Below are 14277 nucleotides of genomic sequence, written 5' to 3'. Positions count from 1 at the left end.
AGTCACAACCCCTGGTATGCCCAAGTATGGGAGGAAGGTCACACTTCCACTCTCTGTCATTAGGCTCGTCACAAGAGTCCATCCAGACAGAAACCCAATATTTTTTACTGTTGCCTTTTTTGTTACATTTGTTATATTTATGCTGATAAATAAATAAAGGGAGACTAGTATAGATCTATTTCAAGCTATTTAGCTCTCATCAGCTAGCCATACCCAAGTTTTTTTTCTCTCTATAGATCTATACTAGTCTCCCTTTATTTATTTATCAGCATAATATAACAAACATATATATATATATATATATATATATATATATATATATATATATATATATATATATATATATATAGCAGTAACTATATATAAAACTATATATAAAATACAAAGAAAAAAATTGGAAAATTAAGGGAAGGGAGTGGGGGAGAAAGAGGCTGTGGAATAAAAGGGGGAATAGAAAAAGAAAGAAAAGGGGGCGTTGACTTCCAACTCTTCTGAGCACAAGATAAACGCACTCCAATCTCAACTTTTTGCGTTTACCCATTAATATAGAACAACAAACCCTCCCTTTTAATCCATGCGCTTATGTACGTCTGCCGGTTCAATCCGAAGCTGCCTAAATAATATTTTAAATCCATGGTACGTTAAAAAAAAAAAAAGAGTCCAAGACTATTGGGAGACCGTCATCTATAAATGCTGGAAAGCACGCATTTGGGTTCCCTCCCAAGTCGGCAACCCAGAGATTGCCAAAAAAAAAAAAGAGAGAGCCAACACTTGGCTGCAATAATATCGGCCGTCCTCCTTAGTTCGCAATACCCGTACAAAAGTACACCGCCCTCCGCCCAACCGGCAGCCGCTCTCGTTATTCTGCTTGCAACCAGAGAAGAGACCCACCAACCGCCGAACCAGATCGCGCTCCCTCGCCCCGCCCCTGCATACATTATCCTCCGGGCGCGCGACGGCTCCGCTCTTCCCACCAAGCAGCCCCACCCACCCGCACTTCCCCATCTCTCTCTTTCCCTCCTCTCTCCAAAGCCGGGTGGGAGGGTTCGGGAGGAGGAGGGAGGGAGGGAGGGAGGGGTTGGACTCTCCGCGAGAGCGAGACAGACGCGCCGAGCGCCCAATGCGCGCGCGCGCTGCCTTCTCCGAGAGGAGGGGAGTATCCAGAGGCTGCGCCCAATGAGGCGGCGGCCGGAGCGGGACTTCCTTCAGGGATCCCGCTAGAAGGGTGGGGGGGGAAGGGGGAGGCAGCCCGGCAGCGGAGGTGACACGTAAGTACGGGGTTTGAATGGTGTCCGAAAAAAATATAAAGCGAAGGCGGAGAACCGGCGGAGAAAAGCTACCTTTGGGGTAGTTTGGTACCAACACACACACAGAAAAGTAACTTTAACGGGGAAAAGGCGCTATTCGAAGATCCTCTCGCCTTCCACCCATCCCTGCCAAAAGCGAGAGCCTCTCCAGTCCCGAAGGGGGGGAACCGTCCCCAGCAGCAACGCTGGTTGATGGTTCACCTTGAAACCCGGCAGAGGAATTGATGAAGCAAGGACGAGCCTGCCTGGAGACGTCCCGCTCCTTCTGAACTTGCATCTCCAGTCCGAGCCCTGCTGGGGACGTCTCCCTTTCGGATGCCCGGTTGAACCTGGCCCTCCCTTCGCCTGATCTCCTGGGGAACCCGCATCCCTCTTTGCAAAGCTGGCTTGCTATGACCTTGAATTCCTGGCAGGGGTTGTAATAAGCTGGTCAAAGTTTGCACCAGGGCCTATGGCAGCAGCCGTGCGGGAACCAACTAGTCCTTGAGGTTATTTCCCTGGTTCATGTTGTGTCCTGATGCTGCTGAAGTCCTAGGTGGACATCGACTTGGGTCCCCACCTCCAAGGTAGGGACTATGGGAAACGGGATGTGTTCCCGAAAACAGAAGCGGATCCTGCAGTCCCTCTTGCTCCTCACCGTGGTGTTTGGCTTCATCTACGGGGCGATGCTCTACTACGAGTTGCAGAACCAGCTGAGGAAGGCGGAAGCTGTGGCCCTCAAGTACCAGCAGCATCAAGAGTCCCTCTCGGCACAGTTGCAAGGTAAAGTTTGCTCCTACCTTGGAGAGCTCCTTCAGAAGCTCCACCTGCTTCCCACCTGGTTGACTTGGGCTGCATGCTCCCCATTGCACCATGGCTTCGCCATAGTTTGCTGACATGCCTCAATTGGTTTAACCCAAAGCCAAATGACTTAGTGTGCTGTGAGAACTTACTCCTTTGAGTTTTTGGGGTCCCGGCAGGTGGGTTAGTCTTGTGAGGTTGCTGACGCCAGTGATGAAATTAACAAAAAAACAACAACAACATGTGGACAAGCAACTCTTTGTTGGTGTGCACAAAGCCTGTTGGCTTACAAATTAGTTCTTTTCTGTCAAGTTCTAATTTGTTGCTCTTTTACATTAGTAGAGCTGAGGGCGTAGTGAAATTCCATGTAGCAAACTGTATCTCATAGCCTTTGATAGACATAATTCAGAAGTCAGGTCAATCTTTTGAAGTGTTCACCTTGTTCTTAGTTTCACTTGAAAATGGCAATGGAATCAGTAGCATCTAGAAATTTAGATTCTCTTTTAGAATCATCTTGAGATCTGTCATATCTTACAATAGACAAGTCCTTAAATTATCTCTGTATTGTGTAAGAATTGCTATTGTTTAGCACTAATTAGCTAACGTAGTTTCTTTAGTAGGTATAAGACACTTTCAAGTTGAGTTTGACTTCTTGAGACTGTATTCATGCTCTGGACACATAATAGGAATAATTTGCAACTGCTTTCTTATTTTTACTTTTTAGTCTAGCCAACAGCTCAAAAAATTGCTAAACTAGCTCCTATTCAAGTGCCTGGTAGCGCCAAGCAGTGTTGAAAAAGCATATTTTCTGATCAGCCAAAGCAGACTAGGTGCTGCCATCTGCTGAAGAATTGTTAGAATTAGATGATGCCAAAATGCCTAATTGACAGAGGACAATTGCTGAATATTCCCTTCTTATGAAATATACATCTATATATTGCAGTCTTTGGTGCTCTCTGAGCTTCGTTGTTTTCTTGCAAGTGTTTCATTATCCAAGTAGATACCATTACCAGTGGTCAGGTAGTCCTCGAGTTATGACCACAACTGAGCCCAACATTTATGTTACTAAGTGAAAAATGTTTAAAGTGAGTTGGCCCCATTTTAAGATTTTTTATTGCCACAGTTGTTGAGTGAATCATTGCATTTGTTAAGTTACTAACAGGGTTGTTAAGTGAATCTGGATTCCCCATTGACTTTTCTTGTTGGAAGGTCCCAAAAGTTGATCACATGACCCCAGGACACTGCAGCCATCATAAATATGAACCAATTGCCAAGCATCTGAATTTTGATGATTTGACCATAGGGATCCTGCAACAGTTGTAAGTGTGAAAAATGGTCATAAGTCACTTTTTTCAGAGCTGTTGGAACTTTGAACATGAACTGTTTTTTTAAGTCAAAGACTACCTATATTCTCTCTCTCTCCCTCCCTCCTTCTGCCCTCCCTGTACTTTCTGGATAATACAGATTTCTCAGGAACTCAAAAGTTAGTGATCTTGAAAGTAGCCTGCCGTAAAAAAAATGTAGAAACTAAAATTTGCAGAAAAATGTTTAAGAGGATCCTCAGCAAAATTGAATATATCAGATTTCATTTGGCCAAAATCAACAGTCAAATAATGTGGGAAACAGATCAGTTTGTTTCTCACGTCATCCATTCTGTTAAATTTAACTTTATTTTTAATTTTATTTGATCTTTACTATTGTGGTTTCTGAATAATGAATTGTGATTTGATATGTTGTAGAAATCTACCAGTTGTAATTCATTCAATAAAAAGGTAAAATAGGGTCTGTGGATTTTAGTCCGCTAGTCATTGTTGACTATAGGGGGCTGTACTCATTTCAAGGCCATTTAGCCAGTGCTATCCGAACACATTTCCGTGGTCATGTGGTCAGCATGACATCACAGAGCGCTGTTACCTTCCCACTGAAGTGGTATCTATTTATCTACTCGCATTTAAGTGCTTTTAAACTGCTAGGTTGGCAAATTCATTCAATAAATGCATTTAAAACCCAAACCTGGGTTTATCATGTTTTCTGAATTCAGTCTGTGTAAATGCCCTAAAGGCTGCCTTCCAAATATTGAAGAGAAGTAGTATTTTGATAAGAATTGGATTGTTTCAAACTAAAGAATCTCGTTTCTCTGAAACCAGATGTGCCAAAAGTAGGGGCTTTTAAATACCTTCAGAGATGGGTGTGTGTGTTAATAACCATCCCTTTCTCCTTTGTTTTATTGTTATGATGATCCTGGATATGCATTAGATATGGGAGTTTAGCAACTAGCTGCTGAATGGCTTTATGAACAATCTTAATTATCTATCTATCTATCTATCTATCTATCTATCTATCTATCTATCTATCTATCTATCTTCTAATCTATTTAGTTTGGAGACTGGCCAACTTCAGAATTACATAGGGTAGCCTGTAATTCAAATTTACAGCTCTATTTCTTGATAGTACTTGTAATCTGCCCCAACTGCAAGAAATTCTGGGTAGCATACCATAGCAAAAAGGAATTAAAAAATAAAACCTTAACAATAATACTCCAATCAAAAACATAAGGAAATGTTTTTAACCAGCTAGGGCTCATTGAAATAAATTGATTAAATTGCTTTGGACAGTCGACATGGGGGAGGTGACACATACTTTTGGGGACTACAATGGAAAAAGCATGTCATATTGTCTACACTCTATGCACCTCACGAGGAGAAGAGACTCCCTATAGACCTTCCCTAGATGATTGAACCAGACCAGTAATCTTAACAAGAGTATACCTGATACTTCCCAGTGCTGCACTACAAAAGACTTTAAAAATAGTGAACCATTGATTTGGGCCTGGAAATGTACAAGCAACTAATGAAGCAACTCCAGTATAAGTGTTATTTTACCCTCACAAGGATTACTCTAGCAATAATCTGTTACATTTTGTATCAACTGCAGCTTCCAGGTAATCTCCAAAGGTAGGCCCAAGTAGAATCTATTGCAGTAGAGTTGTAAATTACTGACATTCGTATAATATTTTGCACTTGGGATTAGTAATATGTTCAGATTTTGCCAGTCTCCAATTTCCCTCTATCCTGGCTCACGTGTTTAAAAGCAAGGGTTATTGGGGGTTGCTCCAAATATTTGCAGACTCGGATCCATTATACATAGCTGCCTAAAAATAAGGCTTGTTAAACTGAATCAGATAACTGAATAAACATACATATATTTTTAGATGTGTAATACATCATTGTATCATTACTTTAGAATTTATGAGATTACGAGTTCAAATTAATGGAATAAATACATATTTGATAATTGTGAATCATCAGATATTTGGCCATTTAAAAAGAGGCATATTGAAATAAGATTTCATCTAGATTTCCTAAAGTATTTAAGCCAAGTCAATCTGCTGGGAAAAATATGGTTCTAGTGATCAATTTTGCTTGCTGGCTAATGACATGATGTTATAATGAAAGATTGTTAATCTCTAATGCGTTTGTGAAAATTAATGTTCCATAAAGCAATGTTGAGAAGTGGAATCTAAAAGCATAATTACATTGGAATTTTGGAATTGGGATATTGGAATTTCCATTTAGTACTGACATAAAGCATATAAACATTGATATCGCATCTTGTGAAAATCAATTGTGTTGGAGATGAATATTGGAAATGCATTTTTGGAGGTCAAAACATACAGTAATTAATATAGTTAAAGCATTAATTATTAGAGCCATACTAGTAATTATAGTAATTTTCAGCCTTTATATATATATGGCATAGAGCTGTTTTTCCAAAAACATTGCATACAGAATCTCAATTAATTTAGTTACGGTACTAATAGATCTGACAATTATTGCGTCAGGTTCTATTGCAATCCAGTTAGAAAGTCAATCCATGAGTTTTCAATTTTTTAATGTAACCATCCATAGACATACATGCTTGATAAGAATGATGTTTTCTGTCTTAGTTCTGACGACCTGAGTGTGTAGATTGGCAGTAGGGCAAGGGTAACATTCCTATGTCACATCAGCAAGAATTAAATAAACATAATTTAAAAATTACTAGAATTCCATGAGATAATCATGTTAGAATATTTTGGCTTTCTTAGACAAGCTCTTGTTTAAAACAAGTATGGTAAAATAATTTTGTATGCTACTGTAGATGATCGACATCTTAAAGATTTTGGGTGAATTATTTTGGAGAGTCAATGTTATCATAAAAAGGACACAAGTAAAGTCCACAGAGTAGGAGCACGCTCACAGGACGCCGTCCAGGTCTTCCAAGTCTGGTTCATCCGGCTAAGCGAGTCCACAAAGCAGAGTCCAGGCACACAACAAATGGCAGTCCTCAGGGCACAGACAAAGAAAAGAGAAGAGGAAGTTCTAAGGGCAAAGCAGTCAAGGCTAGGCAAAGCAAAAGGCGAAAAACAGTCTTCAAAGCAGTGGTGGGTTTCAAAAATTCAAAAACCTACTCTGTGGGTGTGGCCTCCTTTGTGGGAGTGGCTTGCCACCCTATGACCAAATGGGAGTGGCTTGCCGCCCATGTGACCAGATGGGAGTGGCTTGCCGCCCATGTGACCGGATATGAAGATGCCAATGACACTTGTCAGAACCACCTTAAATTACCTCACACACAGCACTGGCATGCATAAGAATATGGTGTAAACTTGTTTTTTAAAAGGCATCTTTGGTTTGCATTAAAACAACTTCAACACATGCAATGTTCTGATTGCACCACAAACGCAATAGTCATCCTTACCTTTCACAGAGGCGCTGAGTTTTATAAATATGAGCATGATAGTGTAGAATAATCATATCCAAGGACCAGTGGTGGGTTTCAAAAAATTTTGGAACCTCTTCTGTAGGTGTGGCCTGCTTTCCGGGTCAACTGGTGGAACCTGTCCTAACCGGTTCGGTAGATTTGACGAACCGGTTCTACCGAATAGGTACAAACTGGTAGGAACCCACCTCTGCTTCAAAGCAAGGAAAGGCAAAAAAGCACGAGTCAAAAGCTGGGGTTGTGTAAGCCAAAACAAACAATTGTTCCCGGCAAAGACTAACTCTCCATGGCTTCTCCTTAAGTCACTCCCCTCCAGGTGTTCCTTGTGAGGAGGAATGGGGCAAATAGACTTGCAGCCATTCTCTGAGCTTGCCTACACTCAGCTCTCTGTACCCTTGGATGGAGTGGATGAGGCAGCTGTTCCTCATTAGAGGAGATCTGTTTTCTATTAGCGCTTCCTGTCATCAGACGATCCTCCCCTGGGTCTGCAGGCAGACAACTCTTCCTCGGGTCAACCAACTCCCCCCAAAGCCTGAGTGGCCTGGGACAGCATTGTCCTCAGCCATTGGCCTTTCCAAACATGCCAAGGGAGACGTACCATGCCTGTTGGATGGTCCCATTTCCAACCCCTCCTCTGAACCAGGCTCTGATGGGGCCATTAGAAAAGATGCTGAAATTATATCTGGGAGCGTAGAAGACACATGTCCATTCTTTGAGCTATTGTTCTTTGTTCAAGCATATGTCTAAGAACGTGTGCAAGATATTATTAATAAATAATTACTATATAATTTATATAGGTGTGTACCATATTCTAGAATAGAATATACCGTATTCAACACCCCAGGTTGAAACATGCTGGTATTATTGAAAACGGACAGACCTGTACAATCCAACTACTGTGCCCCAAGTGATAAAACAGATATTTTGGCTAGAAACCGACAATGTGGCAGATGGACCACTCTGGCAGCTTGGCATGTTTGTTGAACGTATTTGGAGAGCAGTTGCTGAGTATGAACGTCCTGTCCCCATACAAGGTTAAAATTCAACGTGTCAGCTTGCTTCTTACCAATTTGTTCTCGGCAGTCTGGAAAACTACCAGTCCTTTCTCCGGATTTTTTTTTTCCTAGTTACAGGAAACTTTGGCAAGTTGCTATTTTTTGGAGTCAACGGTGGTATTTTCATAGCAAAATAAGCTCACAGGGCCATTGTACCATAGTGGTTGGTCAAGAGAGAAAAAGATCATAGATCACAGAGCAGTTTATTTGAATAGGCATTCATGAAATAATCTGTTAATACTTAATACATTAGGTAAAGTCTCATCGAAGCTCTGTTGAACCTTCTGTTTAGACAAATACGAGGCAAAAATTCTGGAAAGGGAGGTGAGGGATGGTCACTTTTCCAACTATGTTTCAATGTGTTTATGGTAGCGAAAAGACATACACATTTATATTTTTTGTTACATTTCTTCTTTGGAATGGGTGAAGTTTTGATTCACCCACCAACACACACCATTTCAGATTATTCAATGACTTGTGCTCCAATTCAGGAATTCTGTCTTTGGCTTTCTGTTGACCAAACAGTCATACAAATGTCTTTCATTTGCAAATTATCAAAGAATGTCGCAGTCATCAGGTGATGAATAATGAGTTTTGTACAGTCCTCTTGCAATTTTCTGTGTTTCCTCCTGGGTTGGTTATTGCTCTTTGTCTCTTTTGTTCACATTAATAATTTGAGGATAATGAGGATTGTGGAGCAGGCAGAGAAGGCAGCAGGAATGTTTTAAGCACAAACATCTGTTCTGGATGACAGCACAAAAACCAAGGGTATATTCTGCTATGCCCGTGGAAAGCTCAGTAGGAGAGGAATGCTATCTACCATTGAGAACACTTGGGTTACAATGAATTAGATTCTTTTTTTTTTCAGTTTGGCATCAAACTAAAATAATAACCGGTTATGTGTGTACCAACATGTAGGTTTATTTTTAGAAGCGTCGGGGACGATTGTTAATGGTTGGCTGATGTGTATTTGTACAGCTGCTTCCTAGTTAACATTTCTGGGGCTTAGTTCATTCATAGTGCTAAATCATGAATGGTTTTGACCCTGGCTTGTTAAAATGACCACACCATTCAGTTCACAATACAGCTAGTTTTCAACTTACAGACACAGTTGGACACAGATTTTCCATTGCTAGGCAAGAAAGTTGTTTAGTGAATCATTTCCAGTTTTCCCTAATGACTTCGCTTTTTAGAAGTCACCTGGGAAGGTTACCAATGGTGATCACATCACCCCAGGACACTGCAAACATTGTAAATACATGCCAGGTGCCCAGGATCCCAAATTTTAATTACATGACTGTGATGTGTGTGTGTGTGTGTGTTGCATTTGTGCTGATAAATAAATAAAGGGAGACTAGTATAAATCTATTTCAAGCTATTTAGCTCTCATCAGCTAGCCATACCCTTACTGGGATTCGAACCTGGGCTGTATTACATATTAGGCAGATGTGTTAACCACTAGGCCACAGGCTCTTCTCCTTTTATCATATACATACATACATACACACACATACACATACATACATACATACATACATACATGTATTAGCCACTAGGCTGGGGAGTGAGACCTCTCTGAAACATCGCCAAGACAATCTCAATCTTACACGGGAAAAGTCCCGAATACAACAAGACTAGCATACCTACACCCGTGAAAATCTACGAAAACACACACACACAAACACACACACACACTAATTAACATGGCTCTGGAAGTAGAGACAGGAGGCATATTTGTTATTCCCATAATCACTGGCCAATGTGTTTTGTATACATAGACATCTTCCATTCCACAGTTTCTAAAGTATGTATAGCTATTCATAAGAGCTTGACTCGGGATTGTTTTTAATGGCATTCTCACCTCTCAAAAATGTATATACTTTGTCTAACTATAGAGCATGTCTTGCCTGCAGAAGTGTAAATAGTATTTCTTCTTGTTTATGTTTTACTAAGACATGAGTACATTATTAGAGAAGAACTGAAAAGGTATGATGCCATGCCATATTTTTGCAGACTTCAGTGGAATTAAAATAACAATTGTTAAGCATATATATAATTCCATGCAAGATTGTGATTAAAAAAAGTCCCTCTATAAATAACCCCTATGTTTTTTTCCCCCCAGTCTGGCTTTACCACTTGTTCTTTTGTGAAATGGATACTGATGTAATTTTGGAGCACTGGAATGAGCATGCTACACAGCTTTAAATAGGAAACACTCCTATTTAAGTCCTTGGTCTTGAGGAAGAATTAAAAAAATGCCTGCCCAGACTAGCTAAAATAAATATGATAGCATATAAGGTCTAGATAATTACCACACCATGTTTCTAATAAAATCAGTCAGCTAGTATTAGACTGGAGTTAACGTCTACCTAAAAACAAGTCTGAAGTTGGAGGTTGTGTTTAAGTCTCAATCTCTGTAAACAGAAACATTTATAAATAAAGTTTGTGTTTTGTAAATCAGCATCCTAAAATTATACTTTGATAGCACTTAGACTTAGCACTTAGACTTATATACTGCTTCATAGTGTTTAACAGTCCCTTCTAAGCAGTTTACACAGTCAGCATATATTGCCCCCCAAAAATCTGGGTCCTCATTTTACCCACCTTAGAAGGATGGAAGGCTGAATCAACTTTGAGCCTGGTAAGATTCAAACTGCCAAATTGCAGGCAGCCGGCAGTCAGCAGAAGTGGCCTGCACTCTAACCACTGAGCCACCGTGGCTCATGTTCCTTAATGTTTTTCAATTTCTGTTTGTTACATCTGAAAGTCTCCAACACTAAAATAATATTTTGCATTGTATTAGACACATTCTTTAGTCTAATGTATTTGTGCAACTAATGTATAAATAGTCTATTTGCAGTAGACTTGATCGTGGAAGGCTGACTTAAAGTTTGAAATGTACAGTGCCAACAGTACATCGAGAAAATAGTTTAGCATCATAAATAAATTTTAAAAAGCTACGTGTACTTAACAATACACAAACTTAACAGGAGTAACTTGTTTATTTTATTCAATTTACATCTTATGTTTTTGATTAAGCAAGTACTAGTTGAGTTAAGAAGAGTTAAAACATATATTAACATTAATCCAGTCTGGCTGTATAATCATCTCTATGATTCTATCTGAGCAGGATGGAATGAAACTGCTGACAAGGCCTGACATGAAGAGATGTACAATGCAGAGAAGGTTGTGCAGTTGATATGGAAAGTCCAACTCCCACTGTTTCTTGCCTTTGGGATCAAGACACCCTGCAGAAAAGAACATATTTTGGAATTAGGACTAGAAGTAACAGGCATAAGATCAACTGATACCTGGCAACATAAATATAATGAGAAAGCTCTTGGCAGCCAGAACTGTACAACAGTGGAACAGTCTACTTAGCAACAGCAATAGCAGTTAGACTTATATACCGCTTCATAGGGCTTTCAGCCCTCTCTAAGCGGTTTACAGAGTCAGCATATTGCCCCCAACAACAATCCGGGTCCTCATTTTACCCACCTCGGAAGGATGGAAGGCTGAGTCAACCCTGAGCAGGTGAGATTTCAACAGCCGAACTGCAGAACTGCAGTCAGCTGAAGTAGCTTGCAGTGCTGCATTTAACCACTGCACCACCTCGGCACATGGAAAGTGTACTCTAAAAATGTTTAAGAAGATGCTGGACAACCATCTTTCATGGATGGTTGAAATAGTTTTTCAGCACTTTACAAAGTATTGGACTAAGGGGAGGTTGCTGCCGGCATTACTGCTGGTTTGGCGGGCAAAACGTTTTGCGTGCATGTACTCACTCCGCTTGTGCACATTTGCACCTAAATGGGTCTGAGCACGTGCACAACGTTAGAAAAGGGAAAAAATACATTTTGTAATGAAGATTGTTCTGCCCATGCATGAAACCAAAAATCAAGATGGCGCCGCCAAGGATAGAACTGGTTCGGGGGCGTAGCAGGACGAGTTACTACCTACTCAGCCAAACCGGTCCGAACCCATAGGAACCCAACTCTGTATTGGACTAAGGTGATCTTTTTTTTTTTCTGATTCTACAATCAGTGGAAAGTTATCACTCACAGAAGACACAAACCCTACAGAAGAGACAAGTAGTTATTTATTGACTGTGTAATAAGCACTAACTGCCACCACAAGCATGACTAATTACAAAACATTCAATTCCAACAGAGCAAATTGTTGAGATTACTCCCTGATGTGTCTTATAGCGCAGGAATGACATTTTCATTTGCTTTATTGTTTACAAGAATATGTGAAGTCAGACATCAAAAGCAATGTGCCTGCTCTATGGACTATGGAATAAAGAAAGGCAGATGCTATACACTTGAATTGGTTTCAAATGATTTCACAGAAAATTGGGGAAATAGAGAAGAAGCGGAGGGATACCAATACTTTTTTTAGATGCATCTGTATATTGTGCAGATGTAGAAAGATGGCAGAAATAAGCCATCTTTTAAAGCCAGGGAATTTCCATTTTTTTTTCATTTTCCCTTTATTTGTATGCCGCCCTTTTCCCTGGGGGGACTCAGGGCGGCTCACAGTTCAAAAAAAGGGGGGGGGGAGGACAAACAATGTTCCAACATGAAGACAATACAACATATTAAAAGAAAACACAACAGTCACACAATTCGAGTGGGGTTAGAATCTTAACCCCAGGCCAGCCCGGACAGCCAGATCTTTAAAGCGGCGCAGAAGGATTGGAGGGTGGTGAGGGTCCGAATCTCCACGGGGAGTTCGTTCCAGAGGGTCGGAGCAGCCACCGAGAAGGCTCTCCTCCGGGTAGTTGCCAGTCTACCCTGGCTGGATGATGGAATTCGGAGGAGGCCTAATCTATGCAATCGTATCGGTCTAGTGGAGGCAGTAGGCGGTCTGTAATGGGTATTGCTACCAGATTTGGGGTGCAACAATCTACACAACTATGAAGTGGCAGCACAAGATTTCAGAGAAATCTGAATCTATAGTTGCCTGGATATTTGCAGCTCATGTTTAGTAACCCTGATCTTGGAAGTTGACATGAAACAGCTGCTATAAATAGGATTTTCCTGTTTCCGGATGACTGCTAAAAGGAATGCAACTAGGAGTAAAACTTCAACAACATGTTGGAAGAAATGTCCATCTGGGTTCAGTTGCAAGTGGGTAGAAACATGGTGGCTGTTTGGAAAGATGGTTTAATGATGAACAGGATCACATGGCTGGGGATGCTGGGCAAAAAGGGAAGTGATGCTGAGAATGCCTAGGTTTCATGCCCTCTCTGGGCTTTTGAATTTGAGCTTGTATTCTGATTGGTTGCCAGACTCCCTTGGGGTCATGCAGGGGTAACCTTGTAGGTTGTGTTTGTGTCCCAGGCTTGGTTGAACCTTGCTGGGTGATATAATGAAGGGGCTTTCGGCAATTCCTCCTATGGCTCTGTCTGAAGGAGGTAGATCTTTGTTATGTAAAATAAACCTGCTCAGGCCTTAATGGCTCATTGACAGAAGCTAGGCGGGCTGAGTTTCTGCTTCCCTTTTAGGGGAAATATTCTGGCCTTTTAAAATTTCCTAAATATTTCATTTTTCTAAGAGAGGGGTGGATGCTAACTTCCTACAGACACGAACTGAAGAGTTGATTCTTGTAGCCCTAACCTCTGTTAGTGATCCTTATAAAAGATCCTGGGAATACCAGAGGACTGGAAAAGTGTTGTAGTGGTTCCAATTTTCCAAAAATCAGGAAAAAAAGGAAACCAGGTACTACAGACAAATCAGCTTGACATCAATACATGGGAAAATCCTAGAAAAGATAATTTCTTGAAATCTCCTGATGTGCAGGTAACTAAAATGAACACAATTACATAGAATGTTCTCCCAAGAGAAGATGAAATTTGACCAATAGTTTTTAAGATGAGGCTTATACTGATAGTCTTTTTCATAGTCTAATCCCACATATCTCCATTGAAATGAACTGGGAAGTTATAGTTATCTTTGGCGTTTTTGCTTTATTCTTTTCTTCACAGGAGATCAGAGCAAAGTGGGAATAAATATGTGGTAATGTCTTGAGCTTACTGTGCTGCTTATTTTTAAAAGCCAGAAATGTAATGAACTTAGGCAGTCAGAACTGACATTTAAGCCTTCAGTAGGATTCTATTTTAATAGTGCTGTACAGAAAGACTCTCCTTTAAAAAAAAGAATCTATGAGTTTTCTTAATTAAAGAGAATCTCTTTTTGACATTTGTTTTAAAGAGAAAAAAACTTTGCTAAAATTCTTCTAGAAGGAATGTGGTGTTCTTATGTTTGGTTTAATGAAAAAGTAGCCACGGTGCCAAATAATGAATCCCCTATCTATCTCTTCAGAAACATATATAGCCACACTAAATTTCCATGCTTCGGTTAAATGTGGGGAAG

At 40.5% G+C, this 14277-nt stretch overlaps 1 protein-coding gene across 1 annotated transcript in view; it reads left to right on the top strand.

Moving 5' to 3' along the window:
- The first annotated feature begins 1197 nt into the window (after positions 1 to 1197).
- Positions 1198 to 14277, top strand: part of GOLIM4 (golgi integral membrane protein 4) — a 76682-nt gene continuing 63602 nt past the window's right edge. The window contains 1 exon segment of the mRNA XM_032224979.1: positions 1198 to 2069. Coding sequence (XP_032080870.1) covers positions 1883 to 2069 — 187 coding nt within the window. The 5' untranslated portion in view covers positions 1198 to 1882.

This window comes from Thamnophis elegans, chromosome 10 (genome assembly GCF_009769535.1).
Source record: "Thamnophis elegans isolate rThaEle1 chromosome 10, rThaEle1.pri, whole genome shotgun sequence".
Lineage (NCBI taxonomy): Eukaryota > Metazoa > Chordata > Lepidosauria > Squamata > Colubridae > Thamnophis > Thamnophis elegans.
This window is presented reverse-complemented; position numbering and strand designations above follow the sequence as displayed.